This window comes from Peromyscus leucopus, chromosome 3, assembly GCF_004664715.2.
Source record: "Peromyscus leucopus breed LL Stock chromosome 3, UCI_PerLeu_2.1, whole genome shotgun sequence".
Taxonomy (NCBI): domain Eukaryota; kingdom Metazoa; phylum Chordata; class Mammalia; order Rodentia; family Cricetidae; genus Peromyscus; species Peromyscus leucopus.
Window position 1 is genome coordinate 32,151,804 of NC_051065.1, and position 27,755 is coordinate 32,179,558.

At 37.7% G+C, this 27,755-nt stretch overlaps 1 protein-coding gene across 1 annotated transcript in view; it reads left to right on the forward strand.

Annotated features, from left to right (window-relative positions):
• Sema3e (semaphorin 3E) overlaps positions 1 to 27,755 on the forward strand; it is a 249,688-nt gene that overhangs the window by 137,991 nt on the left and 83,942 nt on the right. Inside the window, exons 3-4 of the mRNA XM_028862035.2 lie at positions 12,143 to 12,202; positions 15,770 to 15,889. Coding sequence (XP_028717868.1) covers positions 12,143 to 12,202; positions 15,770 to 15,889 — 180 coding nt within the window. The remainder of the gene's footprint in view (positions 1 to 12,142; positions 12,203 to 15,769; positions 15,890 to 27,755) is intronic.

Genomic DNA, 27,755 nt, shown 5'->3' on the forward strand with positions numbered 1-27,755 from the left:
AGAAAGAATTACCCTAAGTAAATCTGCTCATCTATAAGCAGGATTAGACGCTCCCATTAACACCCACCACCACCACCACCTAGCCTAGCTGTGGATCTACCTATCAAGCCACATTCCTCCTTCTGTTCTTTATATCAAGTACTTTAGAGAATATAGTCAAGGCCTGCTTTTATTATCATATCTTACTCTTTCATTTTTTAGTTTTAATATATTTAAGATGCAATAGATTTAATAATAAAATAAATACCTAAATACCTTATTTAAAAATATTTTTAAAAAATTAAAAGTAACTCAAATAACCTGAGAGCAGTTATTTAAAACCTTCCTAATGATGTGACCTTTTAGTACAGTTCCTAATGTTTTGGTGACCCCTAATTATAAAATTAATTTCAACACTACTTCATAACTCTAATTTTGCTACTGTTATCAATCAAGATATGCAGGATATCTGATATGCGACCCCTGTGAAAGGGTTCTTCAACCCCCAAAGGGGTCATGGCCCACAGATTGAGAATCACTGCCTTAGAATGTATAATAATAATAACGGTTAGCCACATCAAGACGAAGCTATCACCAATCCCATTATGCGGGTGACTATACTTACCTTCTTTTTACTTCTCTATGTGTCTTCTCCTGACAAGATACTTTCCCCTGTTTTTAGTTTTCAGAATTATCTTACCATATGTTCTGTATACACTGTATTGATTATTGTGGTTACTAGCTGTGAAAAAATGACATACAAAAATAGATTGCAATTTTCAGAGTTGCTTCTTGTTTTCTGTCATTTAATGTAATTTTCTATATAGATTTAATCCTATTCATCATTCTTGTTGGTTCCTTACTGTTAGAGATGCACTGGCAACCAGGGAGCATAGCTCTGATGTTGGAAGTTCAAATCCTGACTCTCCATATATAACACTGGGTGAATCCCTTCGCTTTGCTGGGCCTCTGTTCCATACTTGTAAGAGGCAAATATTAGTCCTCTTTGAATATGCAAGATCTGTCAATTTTTGTAAAAGGCCATGTGAGGTTTTTAGATACACAATATTAGGTACACAATTAATTATTCACTTTGAGTCTGCGGAATATTTTCCATCATATAAATAGAGCGTACTTTATCATTTCCATGTCAAATGATATTGGGTAGATTCTAATATTTGGCTTCACTAGTGCTGATATCATTCTAGAAAGCATCCCCTGCTACACAAACACGGGAAAGCCCCAAAGAATATGTGCCAAAGTTGAATCACTAACAACGATCCATGAGTGCCACTTGCAAAAGTGGTGACCCGGGTAACTTTGCCAAATTCCTCCTCCCCTCGTGTGCCAGGTGCCAGTTTGTCTGCCAAGTCACCTACATTTCCTCATTTGTCTTCATGGCCCACATAGTCTTCAACTTTTTCTTGATTCATGTACCTCCGCATGACTACATTACTAGCTTTGCAACTGTAATTTCCATCTTAATCATTTTAACTCATTTAATTGTAATTTTAGCAACATTAGTATGGATCATATAAAGTGTAAAACCTAGAACATGTTATAGGAAATAAAAACCATTTTCTAATATCAGATGTGATAAGTGTTACAAGGAAAACGAAGCATCTCTGTGGGGGGAAGGGAGGTAAAGAGGATAGCATGGAGAGCAGGATGGTCAGAAAACTACTTTCATAGAAGAAAACCTGGTTGCACACTGTACGTCAAGGCTCAGTAACCAGCTGTGCCTTGTGGCTACTGTACTAGACTGCAGACTTGGAGAATGAAGTCAGAGGGCATGGGCAAGGTAGATTTGGAAAACCAGATCATTGAAACAGTTAAGGAGCAGGCACCAGTTGGCTGGTGTGATGGGCGATAAGTCATGTTTGTGAAGAGAAATACAGGAATGTAAAAATAAGGAGATTTCCTATTAAGAAGAAGAACACCAAGGGATGATATGAGATCACTACAAGAGAGTAGCAGGTGGTATGGACGTGGTTATAACATGAACATCCGAGCAGGGCTTTTAATGGGCAAATTTTTGAAAATTTAGACCAAAAGAAGTAAAAAAAAAAATCAATGAAAGCATCTTCACCAGAGTAAGAAAGTCATCATCACTAAACATGACTGGAGGGAACCGTGGTCTCAAGGGGTGACCTGGCTTTAATTAGAGAGAGAAGGTAGAGGGGAAAATAAAGGAGAAGTTAGGAGGAATTTTGTTAATGGTGTTCCAGAGGATTTAACAAAAGGATTTGAGGCATTTAGAAGGGTGAGGTCAGATGAGGGGCTGTACAGGGCTCTATGGGATGTGATTGTAAGTATTGATTATTGACCCGGGGTGAAGGTCAGTGCTGCCCTTGGTGACTATAGTTAGCAGTCAACAGGGATGTGTCACGATGGATTAACCTTGATGGTTTCTCAGTGAAGATGAGGAACGACAAATCTTCATTTAGCACATTGAAACCGTCAAACTACTTGTCAGCAGCCAATCTACCATCTCTGTGAGGCTCTTTCTCCCTTGTTACCCAGAGATGCCCCTCTTCTTCTATAAGATGGCATTTCTTTTGTATGTGATATGAACCCCTCTTTGCTGATCTTTTGTTACAACTGGTTATTTTCCATCTTTCTTTATACTTTTTTATCCCCCTCTCTGAAAAAAAATCAAACAAATGCTCTTTTGTGTAGGAGTTTTTAATGTTTGGGGGTCCTGGCACCAAAGTCCAGTAATACTTACAGGTATAAAATTATCATATAAATTGCAAAGGAAAGTGATAAGATTAGTGAGATATAAAGCATTCTGAGATTTCTGAGGAAAATTAGAGTAAGTTTCCCAGATTACCAGCCCTTCATGATCTACTCTTGCCTGCCTTTCAAACTTAATCTCAGCTTGTTCACACCAAAATGTAGCCAATCAGACCATTTCTACTTACTCTTCCATTCTGCTGATCATTCTACAGTCACATATCCCCCAAAAATCTCCAAACTTTCCCCTTTTTAAATTGTTCTTTCTTTCTTTTTACTAGATTTCCAGAAGATTCCCTGGCCTTTCTTAACCTCTGTAAGAATCTGATTTTGATTCCCATATTGTGGTAAAATACACTATGTGCTTGTCAGTCCATGCAGGAAGGTGGCTCTCAGTTGTAGGTCTTTATTTGGTTCGTCTATGCAGAGATAGATATCTCAAATAGCATAGTGTGGTGGTGTAGCTGGAATCTTAAAAGTTCTTATTAATGAAATCAAACCTTAGCCAGGTATTGGGGTGAATGCTGGAAGGTCAGAGAACCAGAACAAGCCACAGCTAACCTCACCTGGCCAACTTCTCGCTGGTCATGTTTCCTCAGACTGGAAGCTTCTGTGTCCTCATCCCAAATGGCTCTCAGCTGAACTGTGCTGCTCAAAACCTAAAAGCTTAACCAGCCAAATGCTTCTAGTTTCTGGTCCTCACGCCTTATATACCTTTCTGCTTTCTACCATCACTCCCTGGGATTAAAGGCTGGCTTTCTGGGATTAAAGACAAGAGTCACCATGCTTGACTGTATCCTTGGACACAAGGATTTCTGCCTCTGAAATGCTAGGATTAAAGGCATGAGTGCCAACATTTTCTAGCCTAAGTATCTGTTCTCTGACCCCAGATAAGTTTATCAGGGTACACAATATTTTGGGGAACACAATACCACCACAGTGGTGGTTTAATGAGCATGGCCTCCATAGACTCCTGTTTTTGAGTATTTGCTTTCCAGTTAGTGGAAGTAAAGGATTAGGAGGTGTGGCTTTGCTAGAGGAAGTGTGAATGCTCTCTCTCTCTCTCTCTCTCTCTCTCTCTCTCTCTCTCTCTCTCTCTCTCTCTCCCTCCCTCCCTCCCTCCCTCCCTCCCTCCCTCCTTCTCTCCCCCTCTCTCTTCCTCCTTCTCTCTGTCTCTCTGTCTCTCTCTGTCTCTCTCTCTCTCTGTCTCTCTCTCTCTCTCTTCCTCCCTCCCTCCCTCCCTCCTTCTCTCCCCCTCTCTCTTCCTCCTTCTCTCTGTCTCTCTGTCTGTCTCTCTCTGTGTCTCTCTGTGTCTCTCTGTGTCTCTCTGTGTCTCTCTCTCTCTCTCTCTCTCTCTCTCTCTCTCTCTCTCTCTCTCTCTCTGTTTGGGGCTCCAGATGTGAGCTCAGCTCTTCCATCCTGTCTGCTGTCATGCTCCCCACTACCATGGTGATGGACTCTGATACTTCTGAAACTGTCAGCCCCAAATAAACAGTTCCTTCTATAGGTTGCTTTGGTCAGGATGTTTTATCACAGAAACAGAAAGGTAACTAAAACACACAAACACTGAAGAAATTAAAGTGCATACATTGCTAATTCTAAAACTTCCCGAGAAAGCATCATTGTCTGCTCTCTTGCAAATCCCATTGTATTTATTGTTAAAACACTTTCACAAAAAAGTGTTTTTGTGAAAATTTTCTAATTTCCTTTAATTTTGTCTGCCTTCTGATAATTCCACCCCACACCTTACTCAATTCTTACATATGCACTTTCGGCAAAGAAAATGATACTGATTCCACACGTGGCAGTAATTCCTGCCTTCACTGCACATTTATAAGCACATAATGCTCTTATAAATAATGTCCACTCCTGACCCCACCCCTGGAATGAAACGAAGAATTAGTGGTACTTCTTAAATCCACCCAGGTAATTTTAATGTGTGTCCAGATCTTATCTCTCTCCTGGAAAACAGTAGTCCTATCATGTAGCTCAAAATATTTTTAAACATATTTTAAACAGAAACATGTGGACACACAAACATAACACAGAACTTTCCCATTCAATTTCAAAATGCACAAGAACCTACTACTTAATAGGCATATTCTGTTAAGTAGTTTTTAGGAAGTGCCATTGTTTGAAAAGTCTATTTTATTCATTACACTTCCCAAAGCACATTATAATAGTCTCTAACCACTAAATACCATTCTGCTGTCTTTATTATATAAATGAGCACATTTAACTTTCACTGAAAAATAAAAGTGAGTTCTCATGCTAAAGCTTTCTCTTCATTCTAAAACTTTCAATTTATGATTCCACTTACTTATTTGAGAGCTCTCCTCTGCTAAAATTTGTATGTCATTCCTTCTAAAAGTCTCTAAAATATCCCAAATGACATCAGATTTTTAGATTTCACTCTGATCTTATCACTTTGTCAGTGGCATTTTAAGAAAAATTTAAAAGGCAAACAACCCTCCATCTATTTTTTTAAAATTCTAAAATCTTTGACTCCAAGAAAAGGTTTGGCTGAACTAGAGAAAAACATGTTCTGAGTGAAATGTTCTGCAGCATTGATGTTTCTGATCCAGACTTGACAATATCAAGATATAACATTGATAGAAAAGTGAAAATGGGAAGAGAGACAACATTTCACTTGCTTACTTTATAAGTGTTTAAGAACTGAAGGTACTAGCCTTCTTGCTAGATGTTGTTCATAGTGAAACTCCACACCTATATTGAGACTGGTTTCCATGCACAAGGAATTCATAGTTCCTCATGTTTGATGTTGGAACAGTTCTTACAATAGTTCCTGTCAGTCATTTTTTAATTATAATTCACTATTTAGTAATAAATATATATATATAAAATTTCTCCCTACACTTCATATTCATATCCAATGTATTCATACCTCTGGCAGTGTCAAGATGCGACCAGGGAAGACAGTGACAGTTTATGATATGTTAGATTTTTTGACCAGAGCACTCAAACACAACAGACAGACATTTTGTTTGCATTAATACATTGAATTTTGTTGATCCAATGAACTTCAAATCAGTTGTTAAAAACTTTAAGTAATTCATAGAAAACTCTTAATATGTTAGACAATATAATACAAATCCACAGATTCTATAGCTAGATTGTCTAGATTTCCATCTTAAGTCTACCTCTTATTAGATTATTGATGAGACCTATTTATTCCTCATCCATACTTTTCAGTCTTAGACAGACTAACCATAGTACCATTTTCTTGCCCTTTCTGAGGAGTTTAGATGCGTTAGTACAAGTCTAATACAATGTTTCAAACACAGTAAACTCTATCTAATCACTTATCATCATTATGATTTAAGGCAGCTGATTCGAATGTGCCATCCTTTCTACGGAAGGTGGAGGGGTGAGGGGTGAGGCCCAGATGAGAGCAGGCCCAAAGCGAGCCCAGAAGGTGGGCACGTGACTGAGACTGGCTCTCAAAGAAAACTGCTGCTTGGCTGCAGTCAGTGTTAGTGACTGGAGCATTCTGAACACGAGCAAATCGTAGTTAGAATCGGGGTGCAGTTTTGTCTCCTTCAACAGCAGCATACTGAATAAATGCAAGAAGGAAGACTCTGGATATGGGAAGCGAGGAAGCAGCAGTTACACATGAAACCACCATGTCTACCCCAGAAGCCTCCACTCTTCCCAGGGCACTCCTCCCGAATCCTGGCAATCCCTGCCCTGTCTCCTCCGCTGGTTGTCAGGGTACCACCAGGCCTCCTGGCTGCATCTTTCGGAAGGAGGTAGCTTCCTTTGGTTCTTGCTGGCCTTGCTGAGCTGCCGATTAGCAGTGTTAAGGACTGAAGGACTAGTTTGTTGGTGGTGATAGTGGAAAGAACTTAAAGGAACTTCACTACCTCTCAATACTTAGGGCGGAGCCCACAGCCCCCCTCCGGTAGGCAGTCAACCCCAGGTAACAGTGGATCAGCTGTGCCTGCCTTAACTCCTGTTGTAGTCTGGGCCTAGAAGACAATTACTGTGAATTCATGCAAAATAAACTGACCCTCTGGATAACGACAATTTTAGTTTAAAGCACAAAATCTTCTGTTTTTCTTTCCTACAAAACATCAGAAATGGACATTTTCTTCATACAAACTATATTTTAAGAAGGTCATAATTTATTTAGCAATAGACCGATATTTAGCAATGGACCTTTAGTTAAGGAAACTTTGGTAACATATTTTGTTCTCTAGGTTTCTAAATTTAAGCTTATTTTGCTGATTTTGAGCTAAAATTACGTCACTTGATTTGGATTTCTGTAGATATGACTGCCATTAGAAAATTCTATTTAGAAAACTATACACAATTTCCTCATTCATTCAAGGTCAAAAAGAATATTGTAGTTTAGAATTTAGTTTTTGATTGAGTGGAAAGGAAACATTAAAATATAATTTGCATATGAATTTTAGGGGTAATTCACATTAATGATAGCAATTGGGAAAGTTTCATACATAAAGGAGGGCATTTATTAGGTCATTGATGTTTGTGTAATGTGCAAGTTCTGGTTGAGTCCAAATGCTTTGGAGAATGAGTCTTTCAAGTACTAATTTTTATCTAGAGTCTAAAAGATCATAATTCTGACTTATAAACAATTTGGATAATGACAGTCATTATAATGAAGTGCAAAGGCATAAACCCTAGGAGTGATAATGTGTGTGAGGTTAAGGACTACCATTTATAAGCCATTAGGATTATTTTAATACGTTATATTCAAATATACTTTCTTACTTTTAATGATATTTATAACATGTACAATTTAAGTTTATATTAATGATTCCTGTTATTATACAGATACAAAATATAAAAAGTAAAATCAAACTATAAAGCATTTTTCATTAGAATACTAGAAATCTGAAGATAGTATTACATGAAATTATAATAGTGTCATAGCTGTATGCTTATGATCTATGGAGATAATTTATGCTAGCTGAATTGTTTTATTTATTTTTAACTAAAAAGGACATTTTAAAACAGTTAATTTATCCCATCTTTGTTAATTTGTTTTGGCCCACTAAATCTGAGCATCTTACCAACAGCAAGTTGCTAAATCCTTAATCCTGATATAATTATGAATCTCAATGGGGAGCACAAAAAAAAATGACTTAGTAATTTAATTTATACTTTGTCTTATTTTCTCCTTTGAGATGTACAAGAACAGTAAATGGCTGTTAATATGCAGTGGTGTGACTGAATTACACAGCAGAGGGATTGTGATAAAATGATGTGTAGTTAACCTTTTGCTTCTTGGACTTTTTTAGTACAGAGAATTTGGAAGCAACATTACACCCTGTTGTTTAACTGCCTTTAAAAATGTTTATGCAGAACAAATAACTTAGTTTTATGGCTTCTTTGGATGCTAAACTGTGGAGCTGAACCAAAACACATCCTCATTGCCAAAACAAATGAAGGAAATGATTTTCCTTACTGGCTTGGCAGAACATGTACACATGATGACTTCAAAAATAGAACTTTTCTATTTTCATGGAAGTCATTTTGTCTTATTTTGTCACCCCAGGTAACTTCTGGCGAGAGTCTTGAGCATGTTAAACTAGTAAAACATGCGAACAAAAACCCTCCAAGCAAAACCAGAACAATAGAACTTTAAGGAAAATTTCTTCACCCATGCATCAGACTTTGCTGTAGTGTTTATAGGCCAATTTATCACCCTTTTCCCAATTAGAATGGTTTGATCAATTTCTCTTTGCCTGATTACAGTGATCCTGCCAATCTTTGAAAGCTTAGGCCATCGTGATTGTGCTCAGTATTTCCTCCCTGATAAAACTGGGAAATTTTACTTCCCATTTGACCTTGATTGAGGCATTTTCCTGTCTGTGAACTGTGTCACTTAAAGTTCACACTGAGTTCTTTAGCTGGGTTGACTTTATAAAGAATGTGATAAAGGTGCCAGTCATCAGACACTGAATACATAGATTGTCTAAACCATGGGTCCAACTGACATTGACAAGCTTTGTTCCTTGTATTCTAATAAGAGAGCTAAAATTAAATGTATAAATCATGGTAGTGTTTGTACAAACAAGAACACCATGGGGGATCAAAGTAGGAGAAACAGTGCCTGGTGAAAAGATAGCTGAAAAGTTCTGATGAGAATCACTCTGCAAAACACGCTTGCAAGATTAGATTTGTCATCTTCAGATTAATTGCTCTCCTTAGGTTTGTTCTAGGACCAGTGCATGATCTGAAAATTCTAGAAAAGGTATTTATTGCCATAAACTCTCTTTTGTTTGATCCAAGCAGTTAGGGGCCTGAGGTTTGACATGATATTCAAGGCAAGTTAGCCAGTATCACAGACTCTGTCAGAAGGCATTACCCTCCTGGGCCATAGACAAAGGAGACTTGTTACTCAGAAACAGCAGGCAGCAAGAGCCCCAAATTAAATTCTACAGGGGGAGATGCATAGAAGCCTCAGCGGACACTGCTAGACAGTGGATGTTTTACATTTGAGGAATCACAAGCTCAGAAGACCTTCTGTCAGTAGTGGGAGGAGAAGGCGGCTGTCCGCAAAAATGACCAACCTCTGGCCGGAGGGATCTCCTCCTTGTTTTCCTGATCAGTGAACAAATTTCCCCTTTTCCTTGCACAAATTTGTGTGTGTGTCTTTACTAGCTATTTGGAAAGATAGTCTGAAATAAAATTCATCAGAAGATAAGTAGAAATGCTTGGAGATTTACCAACAAAACAGTGTGTGTGGCAATAATCATGAAACAATTAGAGAATGTGTGGTATTGTGTTCTCAGAATACAGTATAAAGAAATCATCATTTTATGATAAAGATAAAATGAATAACGAAAGATGGCAACATTTTGAAGATTCCACATCTTGTAAGTATGTTGAGGATAAAAGGCGTTATTCTGAATTATTGATGATCTGTACTCTAATTTGTTCATATCAATAAATGAAGACATGAAATTACAGACATCCTTAAATGAGTTTTATTTTGTTAATATGTATATATATACATATGAATATATGTATACAAAGCCTCCTTTAACACGTGGATTTAAATAAGATATAAATCCACAGTAAAGTCATAATTCTCAATTTGGTAAAACAGATTTTACAAATAATTGTAGAAAACCTCTCAGGGCAATAAGTTTTTTTTTTTTTTTTTAATCTAAACACTAGATCAAATAAAGATGAGAAATACTGTAGCTTTATTTCCAGGGTCCAGACCATCAACTGCAGTGTCACTTCCAGAACACATGCCATCGACACCTTCAGGAGATGTTTTGACTCAGGTCATAAATACTGCAACTTCACTTGCAGGGTCCATACTATCAACACTTTCATGTGATGTCTTGACTCCTTCCAGATGACCCACTGATGAGTAACTAGGAGTGAAAACTAGGAGCAACAATTTTACGATTTTATGCATATGCTTTAGCCTTTTTTTCTTTTGTGTGTCTTTCTAGTTCTATTCTAGTTCTACTTTTTTTTTTCCTGTGTCTTTCCTTCTTGTATACCAACATGGTAAACTCATGTGCTTTCTTGTAAGGTTTAGATGATGTACTTTGAAAAGTAAAGAACACCTGTTGCTTAATAACTGTCAGCAAGAAACTGTTGGGAGATCAAGGCCCAGCAAAAACTCAACCTCACGGTCATTCACATGATAATAAACTTAATCACACAATAAAACATCATGGCCACCATTTTGTAAATTCTCGGCCTGGATAAGGCTGTGTAATGTGTGACTGTTGGGAAGAGCCTCTTCCACTTTTGGACTAGAATCACTTTTTATGGGCCATCATCTTTTAAAGGAATACTTAAATCTTAAACATGCTTGGGATTCAAAGATGAACATCAGATGTCAAAAACTACTTAGAAGGATGACGGGCGTCAGGGAGCCAGCCAGCAATCAGTCAATGAGTACTGGAACATGACTCCAAAGATGAAGTTGGCAGTGGCTTTGCTTTATGAGATATACCCAGTATAGCTTGACTTTTGATTTTCTTTTAGAGGCATCAGAAAACTGGATTTTTAAACAAGAATTCTCATTCTTGATGTTTGCCAACTGTCAAATAAAAAGCAATGTCTAATATTTAGTTTGATAATCCAAATGCTTTTGCAGACAAGTTCTAATTAGAATATATGGAGGGACCATGAGAAATTGAGAGGAGACATTAGAGGCACACACACACACACACACACACACACACACACACACACACACACACAAATTGCTTTACTTGCATAGACTTAGTTAAAACAAATAGATGATGAGTTATGATTACATAAATTAGAAATATGTGCACAAAAGCAATTCCTCCCACTTTAAAAGAATATAAACAAACATGAAAAATGATTCTAGTAACAAGTTACAACAATTGCCTCATATGTAGTAAGTAGGATGGCCAGGATAGAAACAGAGAAATAATAAATAACTAAAAGGAAAGGCCTTTTCAGGCCACTGATGATATGCGCTGTGACTTACATAGTGTAACCAACCAAAACCTCTGTGATTAGGTTTACAATGTAATAGGGAAAATAAATATCTATCAGTGCAGTTGGTGGCCCCATGTGAATTGGTTCTATAGTCTATGCAACAAGAGAAAAGGGGAGGCTGGGGAAATATAATGATAAATAACACCATTTAAAAAATAATATCATAGAAATTGTGGGAAAACTTTTTTGTTTGCTTTGATCTCAGCAAAGTGCTAGATACTGTTAACAAATGGGAAAATATTTTATATAGCCTTCTCTTTAAGAAATAAGCCAACAAACTTGAGACATCATGACAAATTCTGCAAATCCACATGGAAACATGAAGGGTGAAACAGTCTTGCTGCATAAGGCAGTACTGAGACAAGGTCTCCTGTAGCCAAGGCTGGCTACAAATTTGCTGTACAGCCATTCAAAGCTGTAGTGTGTCTATGACTTATTACTCAGTGATGCATTTAAGAGTACTCCATCCTTTCATACTCTCCCGTGGCCCAAACATTATTAGGAGTCCCGAACACCGATTTTCTGTGCTTGGTGGTAAAAATGCAAAAGGGACTCAAAGAATTTGAGGAGATGCTTGTCTTGACACCATGAGTAGTCTGGTTCCCCACCAAAATTGGAAGACAGAGGTTCCAGCAGGTGAAATCTGGAGAGGAACAGGTTCTAGAGTGGCTGGCTCTGCAGGTGAAAGGTGAAAGGAACCCCAGGAAGACTAGGGATGACTAAAAAGATTTAGCATGAAGTGGGAGCTCATATCAAAGTTTCTTAATCATACAAATAATTATCTGAAGATGATAAGTTTTACTTATCTTCTCAAAAAGTAGTGCAAAATGGGTTGTAAATTGTAAATTGGGTTGCAGAAGAAAATGAAATGGTTTCTGGTTTTTAGTGAGGTTTATTTCTATGTGGAGTCTCCATAGTGATCCATTATCTTCAATTTCAGATATACTGGCCGAGTACAGCAGCAAAAGTCGAAGAATGCATAATGAAAGGGAAAGACACAGTAAGTACCATTCATTATAGATTAGACACGTCACAGATTCTATTCTTGGTTACCTCGAAAGCATTGAATTGCTAAAGTTTTATTTTTCTTCAAAGACATATACACAATGTTTTTCATAAAGAGAGAAGATATACCATAAATACATTATTCTATAAAACTAATTTTAATGTAGAGTTGAGAGAAAACAGGCTACAATCCTTTCTGGAGCATGTATTAAAAAAAATTCTTGTGTTGTTATTTTGTGTATGTGGAAGTTCTGCTTACATGTATGTCTGTGCACCACGTGCATGCAATGCCCTCTGAGGCCCAAAGAGATCATCAGATCCTCTGAAACTTATGAAGATGAGCCGCCTCTCCAATCCCCAGTGGAGCTGCTATCTTATTATATTTTATTAAACTTGGATTTATAAATTCCTTATACTAATGTTTATCTTCTGATTATTTGGGAGAAAACCACAATTGTAGGTGGTTCTGTTTTATTGTTTTTTTTTTTTTTTTTTTTTTTTTTTTATTTGAAGGGCATAGATAAGAGAAGTCAAATTCTTGAAGAGATTTCACTTCACTTTTGTTAAGTAATTAGAATTGTAGAAACAAAATGAGGTCACCAATTTTAGGAGATGACGCAGGACAGGGGCTTGGCTCATGTAACAATGCTTCTGGAGTCTTTTCTGGTATTAGAAGAAAAGTCTATCCCATTTCAACCCAGAGTCCTTGTGGTCCAGGAATGAGAAGTGCTGTTCTCTACACTGTCCTCTGGATTTCCTGAGACATGGAATGAGTGGCCTACATCCTCCTTCTCTGATAGAATACATGGCTCGGAAGACGGCCGTAGGTCTTTCCTTGAAAGCAAACTTATCCTTGTTTCTCCTAAGCTAAAAAAAAATGTAAATGACTAGCACATTATTAGTAACTCCCAAGTCTCTGTTGTCACTGGAGCAGAGCCAAGAAATGAGTCAACGCTCTTCCTGCTTTAGTTTGCACTGTGAGGCTGAGAATCGAGAGACTCTCAGCCCATGTCAGTCTGAGCTCAGCTGAGCCAAAATGTGGTCTAATTGGTTCTGTCTAAGAAGTGACAGTATGTCAATAGAGGAAAAGCAGGTGCGTCCAGCCATGTGAGGACAGAAACCTTTCACCTTGTCTGCACGGTCAGATTCTATTCACTGTGTGGATCCCACACAGAGTGAAATGTTACATACGCAGGAGCTGAATGGATGGATCTGTGAACACTGGGCCATGTACTCAGGAATGCAGTTCTCACTGTTCCCAAGGGGCTTAGTATTCTGTGAGACTGTATGGCAAAGTCAGTCTGCTGGTCTCTCTACCCAGGAAGTTTGTAAGAGAACTTAAAGGAGAAATCTTAATCTGCTCATTTCATCACTGTTGTGTATATTATTTTAAAGATATCTTTAGGACTAAGAGAGGGTAAAATGTAATTATTTTATATGTAAAAAAACAAAAGAAATAATTTTCAAAAATGCTGTGGCAAGAGAGCAGAAATTGGCCGTCTGGGAAGAGGGCCACTTGCAAGAGAGCACGAGAGGACAAGAAAGGGTGAAAATGGCAGAGGTGGTGTCAGCAGAGAAAAAGCAAGTGCTTCCAGGGTCCGAAGATGGAAAACCTTCACCATGTCTACAGTCAGACTCTACTATGACCTTGAAAATGTATAAGGAAACCCATCATTTTGTTCAAATGAGCACACTTTCTAAAAGTAAAATAGAGTTCTAATTATGACAAACTCATTGACATTCTGGTAAGTTTTCTCATTCTCATGGATCTATGCATTAATGCAAATCAACACGATTTGTGAAAAGTGGGAGGACAGTAGCAGGCAAGTTCTGTGTGTCAGGCTCCATGTTTGGCTTATAAGTGAGTGCAACAATGACTGAGTTAATATCGTCTCTGTCAACTGGAATTTAAGCTAGTGTTGCCCGGTGAGAACTCCCAGGAAATGGCCGTAGCTGCTCTTGTGAACACAGGTATGGAAGGCAGCGCACACGCATGCCTCATCACCTGCCGCTTCTTTGCTTTCCAGTCCTGCAGACCTGAGGGTTTGCACCAGTTGGCACACAAATTAAATACATGGAAGTACCACCCTTTACAGACGAAGTAACTGACCCTTGGACTATAGCTTTTTGCAGCAGGAACCTCAGAACATTTGACAATCAAATGTTGTTTCTAGTGGTTAGTTTCATATATTTTTTTTAAAAAATTCTTCCCCAAATCACATTTTATGTGAATTTATGATTTTGAGGTTATGGGCACTATTTTGCCCATTGAAACTCTGTAGTGCCAAAGAAGACTTCTCTGTCTGAGGATGTAGCTTTCTAAATTTCTTTAAATAAATCTTAGATTCTCTATTTTAATGTTTACTTTAAGTTATTATGGCATTTGGTATTGTGGTGCAATCTTTTGTCAGAATTACTTTTTTTTGAATGTTAAAAACTTTCAAGCTATTAAAAACTTCTGTAATGCCCTACTGTCTACCTCATATATTTTCTTACGAATATGACTCTTTTTTATACTACAAGATATAATTTATTGTTCTACATTAAAGTCTTTAGATCACATAAACATCAAAAAATCAATTCAATAAACACCTTTCTCCAACCCTGGCATTCTCTCTTCTTATCACCTATGACCTTTAACCCTACAAGCAGATATGTGAGACATTTGACTAAACAAAACACTGCAATAGAGGAAGTAGAAAGTTGCAAATCCACATTTAAAAAAAAATCTCTATTATTTAAAATCAATTACCATGAAAGGTTTGTACTATCAAGCATAGACTGTTTTCCTCTAAATTCCAGTTTGGAAAAGTGCAAATGAATTAGTGGAAATCCAGGCAGATTGACTTAAATGAATGTCAAGAAAAGCAATGGTTAATAACACTTTACATTCAATTCTGAAAAATCAACCTTTGTTAATTACCAAAGTGAAATGGTCCATGATGCCACAAAATGCCTTCACGTGAGGTCAGTTCAAATCACAACATAATAGCACTGGAATATTTCTGACTTTCAAAAATGCTTATGTAAATTACAAAATAATGTCAGATCATGTCAGAAATCACCAATGTTTAGTTCCTTCAGTTTAAAGCAATGCTTTGTTGGCATAGTTTTTCACTAAAAAAAGAAAAGAATTGCTAATGGACAGCAAAGTAGATTATAACAGAATTTCTTCCACCCATGGAGCATGACTCTTTTCTAATTGTATGCTGGTTCATTGTTTACCCTGTTCTTAAAAATGGCAGCACTGGGAATACTTTAATTACATGGGGAGTATATTGGATGCAAATCATTATGATTGAATACATTTGTGAGAATACTGTAAAAATGATTTACAGAATTATAACAATTATGAAAAGTAGTTCACATTTCACTGCTCATTAAAACACGTGTCTCTCACTCTAGCTACTCTCTTCCAGGTCCTCAACTTCTTCATTCCATTCTCCCTCCTTTTTCCTCCCAATTCAAACTCCTTTCCCAGGACTGAGGGACAACAAAGATCAGAGGTAGGTAAACTTTTGTTTCCTTCTAACCACATGTGTCCTTTGTGATTCCACTTTAGAGCGAGTGTGCCAATTATGTTCGGGTTCTGCATCACTACAACAGGACACACCTTCTGACCTGTGCTACTGGGGCCTTTGATCCACTTTGTGCCTTCATCAGAGTTGGGTACCATTCAGAGGTAAGAAGTACGTTCTAAAGGAAAGACTGTGCTACCTCCCTCAAGAAAGACAAAACCATTTGAGCTGTATTTATTTAATGTACTTGAGACAGAAAAATGATCTCCAGTGTCTTTCAAACCCTTGTCAGCTCTCAATCTTTAAACTAATTAACTTTGTGCATATATTCACCAAGCAATTTTATTTCCTTCACTTGTCTGCTTAAAACAGATTTTATAACATCCAAGTGTGTTGTCTGCTCTTATATATATTTTACTTATGAATTCACCAAAGTAGAACATATAGTTACATGTATGTATATAAACAGATTAAGAAACATATACATATAAACAAAGATAGATACAATTTATATAAATAAAATATGGCATTCTGTACTTCACAAAAAAAAAGGTAAAGCCTTTTGATTTTATAATTATGTTCTTTCCAGCCAGGTGAGATGAGAATCACCACAGAGGGACAGATTTCAGAGTAATAGAAGATAAATCGCAGGGTGAGAAAGCCATGCATCCTTTCACCTAACGTAACTACGTTAGGCAATATGGCGGGACATAGCAATGACTGTACATCCCATCCTCCTTTTATCAAGATAGTGTTCGCTAACAAGGAGACTCAAGGGTTAATCATCATAACTGGTTCCTGCAAGCTGAGTGAACTCTTGACTCTCCTTTATCTTGCACATATTTTGTTGCATGTGACGTCACAATTACATTCAGCAGTGTGCAAAACAATATTGTGATTTCAGGAATTGCTGCTTTTCACTTAGATGAGAAGGATAACTGAATATATGCATTCCTTGACTTTTATCAGTGCTTATGTATCTATATATGGCATTTGATACTTACATACCATTTATGAAAATGTAGCAGTATCTATAAAATGCATCTCACAACCACATAATAAAGAATGCCATTGATTTATACTAACACTTCTTTCAGATAGCCTTTGCACTAGTTAATACTCGGGTGCAAATACAATTAGCAACATCAAAGTGCTTAGTTGCTGCCTCCAGAGACTGTCTCAGACTGAGGTACTTTAGCTGCTAGCTACCCTTGTAGGAAGAATTTTAATTAGCATGTTTTCAAAATTAAAGCTCCCATACTTGTAAATTAAATATAACACACAAACATATCTCAGTGCACTGCTTGAAATATCTTAGAGAAAGGACACAAGGGATGAGACTGAAGAACTTTAGACAGAGGTGTAGGAGAAGGTGAATCAGGCTAGTGCAAGGAGAGGGTATGTAATCGCACAGCAGAAAGTCTGCGATCGGTTTACAAGCAGACATATGACCAGCCGGAATACGGACATTTTCTGTGCATAGCTTCTAGCCATGCAGCCTCTCTGTTTTTGTTTATTTGATGACATCTTCGTTGCTACCTTACTTTCTCTGAATAGGGGATTTTGGATTAGGTCTGTGCTCCTAATCTTTTCAGCATTTTAAGATGCTTTGTTAGTTCTATTTTTTCCCTGTTCTTTTAATTTCTATTAAATTTTACTAGTTCTTTGAGACTCTGACACAATGTACTTTGATCATGTTCACCCCTCCAACTCTTCCTTGTCCCCATCCACCTAACTTCATGTCATTAAAACAATAACAAAAATGCAAAACAAAGCAAAACAATCCACCAAGACCGGTTTGTGTTGCCCAAATACTCTTGGATATGTGTCACTTAAATAAACTGGAATCACCCTTTCTCAGCAGACAGCTCCCAGGTGAGGAATGGGGTTCTGTGCCCACTTCCCCTCTCCATGCTGGGACTTGGTCTAGCCTGGGCTTGCACAGGTCTTGTGCATGCTGTCACAGCCACCATGAGTCCACACATGCAGCTGCCCTGTGGTGTCAAGAGACTCTTTTCTTGGTAGTCATTCACAGCCTCTGGCTCTTACACTCTTTCTGTCTCCTGCAAAGACTTCTGGACAGTGGGAGGAAGATGTGTGCTGTATGTGTTCCACTTAGGAGAGAACAGTCTACAGCATTATTTTTTAAACCTTGGTTGTTGTGGGTCTCTGTGTCTAATTATTTTCTTAATGTAAGTATGACTTCATTCACATCAATTCTAACTTGTTTGAAGTGGCTTTATCTTTCAAAATAGTATTTGTTTCTTTGTTTTAAGCAGGTCACCTGAAGTGCACCTCTAAGTGCAGAGGTCTTTGGCAAAAACATAGTTATATTTTGGAAAAAACATAGTTATATTTCTTACGATAGCAAGACATGGGGTTTAGGTATCACATATGTTTATGTTTTACAAAATGTTTCTTTGAATAACATTTCTGCTCCATTCAGTCACTTGTGTCTTCGCTGCAGAGACTCTGGCGTGGATAAAAACTTGTTTTCTAGGCGTCATCTCACAGGTCGCTAGCTCAGTTCACTTTTATTCAATCCCTTTTTCTCCTTCTACCAATATGAGGATTCTAGGAATTGAAATCCAGTGATCAGGCTGGTGTGGCAAGTACGTCACCTCACCCAAGAGGCTTGTTTTTGTTCTGGAAGAAACAGACCGAGCACAGGATCCCTTCAGTTGTTCCCTTCCCTTTGGCTGCTGTCTCAGCAAGTCTGTGAAATGCCCTCCGATCACTCAGGAGGACCCTCCTGCAGCCATCACTCTGCTCCCCATCCTTTCCGCTCGACTAAATGCTAAGGATTATTGCTTCATGCCACAGCTGAACCTAAAGTCATAGTTGTCAATGTTTTTAACTTTTCAGTCATAACTCAGGGTCTGCTCACATGTATAACTCATTATATCAAGTGATTTGTAATTTATTTATGCACATGATGTAGAAATTACGGGGCCCAACCTCAGGTTTTAGATACCTCTCTCACTTTCCAACTGAGCTAACACTTTAAGTCTTTGCTTGTGACTTCTCAGTAAGTCTTCTACATTGGTACTTACCATTCCTCTCTACGTGAACTAGGTGGTTTCTCAAGAGAAAATGTCTTCACTTTGTTCTTTGTTAATGTCCAATGAGTCCAAGTAGTTTTTGTAAAAGTTTTTTCCCTTGTTTCAATAACCATGAAAAAGTTATTCCAATGCAAATTACAACTGTATTAACAAAAGAGAAGTATTATGTAATTAAGCTGAATATGCATAGCACTGAAGAGCTGGTGTCATGCAGTTCAATCTGAAAACTGCATCTCCTAAGAGGAATCTGTAGCCCCATGGCAGTCAGAGCAGTGAGAGATCTACTCCCAAAGCACCATGTGGAATCTTGGAGCACTGTTTGAGTAAATGAAAAGTTACCAATTATCATAGTCAAGGAAAAGACTGTAATGAAAAAGCTCACAGGGAGCCACTATGGGATGTGTTTCTAAACATTTAACTATGTGACATGAGAATAACAAGAATTAATGCTGAGGAGACCTGATGGATGACCTCAATACTGCACAGTGGTACTTGAAAATTTTCTGAAGTAAGAAATGGAGAAGATGAAATTTTTAGCAGAGTACTTGGATGACATGGCACTAATTTGGAATAATTTAAGCCGGAAAAAAATGAAGGGCAAAGAGGCATTTGAGGAGCCTATCATAAGCATCATGGGAGATTAGAGGATGTTTCTCAGCGTTGCTACAATAGCAGAAAAGGATGTGTGGTGCTTACGTGAGAAACTGCTCACCAGCAGACTGTACAGAACTTAGCATTTTTATACAGATGTTGCAGATGAACAGAAACTAGAAGCAATTCCAGTTGTATGTCTTGTTAATCGTGTGGGACATGCAACCTTTGACATAGAAACACTCAACTATGCAAATGGTAGATTTTTTTGAGGCCATCACATATGCTCAGAATTTCTTATTTTTATCTTCTTACTCTCATTTACAGTCATGAAAATTTAAGTTTGGGGCAAGATGGAGTCATTAACACAGGTTTAATTATTGAATTCTCTAGGGACAAAGACTGGTTCTCCCCAAATCTCTGCTATCCATCTCTCACTTGTAGAATGTCTCAGGTATATCCATGAAACATAGAATGAGTAGAGATTTGGTATAATTATGTTGGTATAGAGTCACACTCATACAAGAGAAAGGAAGATCAAGATTAAATTGATAGGCAAATCTCATTAATTAGTACTACAGGGAGAACAATTGAGGTTACATGAAGCCAAATGTGACTGATTGTGACAAAATAATGGGGTATTAATGTCTTTTTAATGGTGGTAATATTGTCCGTGCAATAAAAGTTAAGGGAAAGGGTGTGGGGAGTTACAGAAGTTCAGAAATTACTTTTATTAGTACACCATACACAGAACTTAACTTTTATCAAATAAAAGGATAAAACTGCCATCTTAGAGATAAGAAAGGTGAGGAAGAATCAAATGTGCCAGAGACAAACACCACAGGATAGATAGTCAACCAATACACCTCGAATGGTATATACTAAGGATTATTTGTCAGGATCCAGACTCAAGCTGTGGGTGTATTTGATTATTGATCCCCTCCACTTTGAGTGTATAAGTGTGTATGTTTGCATGCATACCAGATCTTCAGATATGATCATTGCCTAGGAAATTTTGAAAGACTAGCTAAATGTGAAGCCCAGGTACGCCAGAGTTTGGAAGCTAATAAAGGATGAAAGTCCACAAAGATAAGTAGGGAGGACATAGGAAGTTGGGGCAAAAAAGAAAGAATGATGAGGTTTAAAGACTGGTGTTTGCCGGGCGGTGGTGTCGCACGCCTTTAATCCCAGCACTCGGGAGGCAGAGCCAGGCGGATCTCTGTGAGTTCGAGGCCAGCCTGGGCTACAAAGTGAGTTCCAGGAAAGGTGCAAAGTTACACAGAGAAACCCTGTCTCGAAAAACCAAAAAAAAAAAAAAAAAAAAAAAAAAAAAAAAAAAAGACTGGTGTTTAAAGCTTCATAGGACTGCTGTTCACACTCGAGACATGCAGAAGTGGGGCATCTCACTATAGTGTGAATGTGAACATTGGCCTTCTAGAACAAGACCGAAGCCAGCCTGTTCTTGAACGTTTATCTCTTTCCTTGCCATTTGTTTTTATAACTTTAACTTTTAATTAGTGAGTTATATAAGTACAAAAGTACAAAAAATATAAGCTTCAAATTACTTGGGACTGCAGAGGTATCTTACTGGTTATGATCACTGGCTGTTCTTCCAGAAGACCTGGGTTCAATTTTATGCCCACAGTGTTAACAACCATCTGTAATGCTAGTTCCAGGGGGTCCAAAGACATACATGCAGACAAAACATCCTTACACATAAAATAAAAGTAACCGTCTTTAAAAACTGCATTACTGTCTGTTTTCTGGTTTTTACAAATGAAATATTTCTGGTAACTAACACCTAATAGTTTTTATTCTCTCCTTTTTTCCCTCAGAAAGTGTAATATTTCCTTCTTTGCATCTTTCCTTTCTCTCTTCATTTATTTTCCCTCTCTTTTATTTTAAAATGCCTTTTCTTTCTCTTTCTACATCTTTCTGTATTCTGTCATGCTGTATCTTGAATTTATACTTTTGGTTCACATTGTTTTCTTTCTTTGTTTTTTTGATTCTTGAGACAGGGTTTCTCTGTGTAGCTCTAGCTATTCTGGAACTTGCTCTGTAGACCAGGCTGGCCTCGAACTCAGGGATCCTCCTGCCTCTGCCTCTGGAGTGCTGGGATTAAAGGCGTGTGCCACCAACCCACCACAACTCGGCCCACCTTGTCCTTTGGTACTACGCCATTTTTCTGATTTCAGCTTCTGTGTAAATACTGTTACATTTTTGTCCATTTCCTGCTGTCTTTTGGTCAGCTTCCATTGTCTGTGGTAATGGTACTTACTGCATTCCATGTTTTGTTTTCTTGTAGCACTGAACTGAATTCCTAGAGCCTTTTTCTGTTACTCATTTTATGTATTGCTAGTTTTGTTGACCTTTAGAAAGGCTGTAGGGCTCCAAATAGATGTCCACCTTCACAATGTAGAGCTCACCATTCTTGTTTTGTAAATGTTCCAATCTGTGGCTATGTATGTGTGTACTTTCCTGGCTCTTATTCCAGCTCTTTCAATCTAAATATTACTTATTCTGTGATCCTCTGTTTATCCCTTTCTTAGACACGTTTTTTTAAACTCCAAAAGCAGCTCCTGGGAGTGATATGGACTTGATAACTTGGGAGTCTTCATCCTACCCCCAAATCCCTTGCAATCATTTGGAGATTGATTCAGCAAAACTGCTGAGAGTTTCACCTCTTTCTAAGATGGTGTTTCTCTGTCAGGAAGCCCTTGGAATCCCAGTTTCTTTTCTCTGCTCCTGCTGTAATTTATGGGTATGAGAAGTCCTTGCACGTAGGTAGCATTTGGAGGCAATTGTGATAGGTGTTGGTGAGACTGATTGTGCTTTCCTGGCTGCTGGCTCTGCTGATGCAGGAAATTTATAGAGACTAGAATGCATGCCTCTGTACAAATATAATGCATTACATAAAACACATATGTATGTCCATATCTAATTTATTTACAACTCAATGAAAATAAAAACTATGCAGTAAATGTAGAAATTCACACAATAAAAAACAGAGATTCTGATATAAAACATGAATTTATGTGTAAGTGGCAAAAGCCTTGAGATTCTAGGAAAATTAAAATGGCTTTCAAAATGTAAAAGCTCTCTTAGGACAGTGTTTTTTAGTACAATACCATCAGTATATGCCTATTGGTATGAGCTTTCTATTTTACATAACAAATTATTAAAACTGCAGCCACTTGTGAAAACACATGTACTTATTGTATAGCTTTCATGGACCAGGACACCAGGTACTGCTTAGCTGGTCCCTTTGCTCAGGTTTCCCAGGCTGAAATGAAGGTCTTACCCAGGTTCTGGATTCGTTGGTCATGTTTGTGTTGACATTGGCATGATTTGATTTTAAGTTCTAAGACTGAAGTCTCTATCCTTTTGATGGCTGTCCTCACTCTAGAGAGGCCATAGCATTTCCTTTATGAACAGGTTTTATTATAGCATGGGAGGGCCAGCAGGAGGAAGTCATGTAATGAGACTTATTCAGGGGGGCAGACTTTTCCATCTATTCTGCAATAGGAAGTAATAATATCCCTCCCTGGGATTCCCACCCATTTCATAGGACCCACCCACCACACCCACAGGAAGGGAATTTCCCAGGGAGTTCTTACCTGGGATTGGAAATCCTGGCTGCCATTGGCAATGTTCCCATCTTACACCTGTTCTTTTCATCTTTTGTGGACAAAGAGAAGGTTTGATTAATGCAGATGCCTTTAAAGTTTCTGGGGGAAATAGGCAAAGAAACACAATGAAAGACTTGAAAAGAAGTAATTCTGTTCTGAACTTTATTTAGAGGGTTTGTTGTTTTGCTTTTGTTTTTTAATGGGAAGCTGAATAATTCCTTACAAGTTCAATGAAGGCTATGAGATGACTATACGGGCCATCTCCAGAATTTGTATATCCAAATATGGAAAAAATTGATTGTCCTTGAAGACATATGTTTTTAAATGTAGACTGCTGTCATGTTTTATAAGTATAGAGTAAATTTTTTTCAGTGTAATTTTATTTAAAGCATATTTATATCACTTTTTAAATATGCAGACTAAATTAGTCATGCAAATGTATTTTGCACCAAAGAAAATTAAAAATGAACTTTAGGAATTTCAGCATGTGATTTTGATAAGTTTCCCCTCCTGTGAAGAACAGCAGCTCAGTATTTAAGTTTGGATGTTATTGGCTTTGCAATCATCAGGGCTCGATGTCTACCTCTAGAAGAGTACAAATTTATTGGAAAATATGTTAGCGACAGCCCCCAAGTAACACTCTTGCCAGCATGCATTTGAACCTTGTAGACTGTAAATGATTTTTTCCCCTAGTTGTGTATAGACTTTCTAAGTATTCATGTGTTTTAAATATTATCCTGCATTTCTCCTAATGTTGGAAACTTAATTTTAATGGAGACTGGAAGAAAGTGTATCCAAAACATTGTAAAACATGTGTCATAAGTACATACTTCTTGTTGTTTGCTTGTTTGTTTATTTGCTTTTGGTACAGGGTCTTGCAATGTGGCCCAGGTTGGCCTAGAACTTATGACCCTCCTGCCTCAGGCTCCCGAGGTCTAGGATCGCAAACATTTGGCATTCTGTCTAGCAATATGGCTTTTTAAATTGTTTGTTTTTCTCACTGGTGTTTCAATAATGATTGTTTTCCTAATATATTAATCTTTTTTTTCTGTTTATAGTGTACAGTAAGAACCCTATTGCAATATTAAAATATTATCATAACAGATTTAAATTTTTAAAAGTTGTCCATTAGCATTATTTATCTGAAGCAAGTATTTTATTTTAAACAACTGAGGTCAGTATAGTCACGCACTTAACCTTCTTTGCATTTTACGAAGAAATATGCCCATCTTGATTTAACAAAGTATTTTCTCTACTACTGTCTATTGTTTCTAAACCTACAAAACAGTAGATTCCAAATTTATTCTTTTGATATGTTTCCGTTAAAACTATTTACTTTTGTTTAGATAAAATTTTCAATAACAGGTTAAAATAAAGTTATGGAATTAAACATAACTTGTAAATTTTTATATCCATTAGCTATCAGAATATAATAGTTCCATGAAAATATGCATTTATATTTAACAACATTTATACAACATTTATAATTTTTAGATATTAAGCTATCATTTACTTAACCAAAAATATCCAAATTACAATTTATACCAAGATTGCTTATATGGTGATACATGTATGTAAAATGGAAAATTTTTGTTTATTTTAGATGGTATAAGGGAATGGTCTGTTAATTTAAAGTGTTCATGTTTTCTTATGTTTTTCTTTCAAATAAGTGACAGAAATGTAAAGGAGTATTATTTTGGGACTCATATTTTATTTTTGAGATCAATGAAATTTTTGTTCTCAAGTATAGATGGCATCTGTGTGTTATGTATTACCTCGCCTAGAAAATGTAATAGAGCTTAAAGGCAATGAAAATGGTGATCATTTGATGATATATTTTTAAAGTGGACTGTGCTCTACATTGGAATAGATATTAAGTGTAGAAAAGAAAAATACAGTAAGATAGCAGCCATTAAATATAAATGCTCTATGATTAGTTCTTTAAAAAGAAGACCAATATTTTATGTAGGCTATTCCAAATCTCAGCATATCCATGTAATTAGTTATAAGTTACAATTGTGTACCTAAAGTTTTTCTGTGTCCCACCTAGCCCGTAGTCAAGACAAATCTATCTTACCTGCCGGTCCTGCAGCCACTCAGACCCAAATAAACATACACAGGCTAATATTATTTAAAACTGCTCAGCCATTAGCTCAGGCCTACCACTGACTAGCTCTTACACTTAAACTCAGCCCATTTCTGTTAATCTAGATATTGCCACATGTACTGTGGCTTTACCTGTGTGTCATTACATGCTGCTCCCTGGACGGCCACTCAGCCTCCTACTTCCCAGAATTCTCCTCTCTCTTTGTCCTGCCTATACTTCCTGCCTGGCTACTGGCCAATCAGCACTTTATGTATTAGCCAATCAGAGCAACATATTCACAGCACACACAGCGATATCCACAGCACAATTCAAGACTTAAACAGTAGCCATTACTTTAAGAAAAATTATATATCTTCTCTATTGGAATATCAGTCACTCCTATATTGTTTCAATTGATCCTTTCACATAAAAATCACAAGACATAATTCATTAAAAGGTAAACAGAGCATGAGTGAAACTTATAGTCTTTATTTTTGTGGTTTTTAAAAATCCACAGGTTTGTGTTAAAATGACTCAGAAGAGGTTGTTCCTCAGCTCCTGGCAGTCTTACCAGTGGAAGGAAACTGGGGTCCCCCTGCTAGGTTTTTGCCTGTGAATTATTGTCTTTTTATTGGGAAGGCAATCCTACTTTGTATATCCTTGTTGTGTGAGGCAGTCAGTATGAAACTGCACTCTGTACAGTGAGTCTGTGCACTGAGATCTCAAAGCGAAAGAGACTGATGCCTGGGCTGCTCAACAGCCTTCCTGTTGGTCACTGGCGAAGTCCGAAGGAGGCTTATGCTGAACCAGAACCATAGCTAATTAAAGAACTAGCAGGTGTAATCCCCAGGGAACAGTGGGCTCTGTTGCAAGAGTTTTTTAACCTAAAAAAATGAATGCTCCAGCAATCCAGTGGAAGGGAGAGAAGAGGGATTCTATGAACAAGGGGCATCAAGATCATGATGGGGAAACCTACAGACATTCAAACCAAACTAGTGGAAACTCATGAAATTTAGATCAACAGCGGTGGAGCCTGCATGGGACTGGACTAGGCCCTCTGCACAGGGAGACAGTTGTGTAGCCTGATCTGTTTAGGGGCCCCCCTGGCAGTAGGATCAGGATCCATCCCTGGTGCATGAGCTGGCTTTTTGGAGCCACTTCTATGATGGGACATGTGCAGCCTTGAGGCAGGGGAGGGGCTTGGACCTGCCTCTACTACTAAATGTACCTCCCCATGGAAGGCCTTACCTTCTTGTAGGAGGGATTGGGGGTGGGCTGGGAGGGAGAGGCTGGAGAGGCAGAATGAGGGAAGAGGGGGGATCTTTAGTGTGTAAAATGAATAAAAAAAATTCTTAATAAAAAATAGAAAAAATAAATAATCCCATGGCATTTGAAAATAATAATTTTTAAAAAATCTAAAAAAATAATGAATGCATAGAAAGAGTCAATTAATGAAACTGTAAAATGCACCAGTGGCAACTCTATGCTCATCCCCTCCCGGGCACTCCTAGATCTGATTAAGTTATCATTGCTCAAAACAGCTCGTTGGTGTGTGCATGACAGATGGACAGACAGACAGACAGACAGACAGACACACACACACACACACACACACACACACACACACACACACACACGGAGGAGGTATATTTCTATTTCATTTAAATAGGTGCCTACTATTTAATGGAATGCATAGACTAGGATGTACTTAACTTTGTGATTTATTCGTGAACTGTAAATCCCAAGGTGACAGTGAACCAGGGGAAAAGTGGTGTTTGTGTGGTTGGTTGGGCATCTAAAGGGCAATGAGTGCTCATGGCTGCTGCCCAGTGAGCATTTGTGTCTCTTTCATTTGATCAGACTTTATCCGCTGGCGGCCATATGCCTAATTCAGCTCACAGATGTGCTCTGGTTGCCCCAGCCAGCGTTTCTTGTTTGTTTTCTTTTAGAGAGCTTACATTTAAAAACCGGTTGGGTTCACACAGTAAATTGTGATTTCCACTGGACCCACATGAAAAGATCAGCGGGAGCCCAGTACTTGTCGCCACACTCCCCACACAGAGGCCTGTGCTTAACAATGTCCCAATAGTCCACGGTCTCCATCACTCCTACCCACAATAAAGGCTTACACCAGCCTGGCTGCCAGTTTTCATCTCCACCTGGTTCTGACTGGCATTGGCACTTGTGACTTAAGCTCTAGAGGACAATAAACTTTAAAACCCTAAGTACTTGCTGATCTAGTAGTTAGCGGGTAACTAAGGCATGAATGAGTGAGTGAATGAACGATAGTGATCATGTTTTTGTACCTGGATAACAACCCCATATTTGTAAGAAGTTCAAATTTAGAAAGTTCGGTTTTTTTAATAAACAAAGTTTCAGTTAACTTTGGTGGATTGTTTCGCTTTGTGTTTGGTACTGCCTTATTTGGAAAATTGGCTGAAGTATATATAAAATATATAAAAGTAAAAATAAAATATGAATCTTCTCAATATTTTTTTCTTTCTTATGTAGAGTTTGTCTTACTCTTGGAAAGCTTTGGTAGTCACATAATAAACATTTCATTTCATTTCAATCTCTAGAATATAAATTTACAAACCACAAAGAACAGAAACAGCCATTAAGTAACTTGCTAAATGCATGAATAAAAGGATTCAGATTCTTT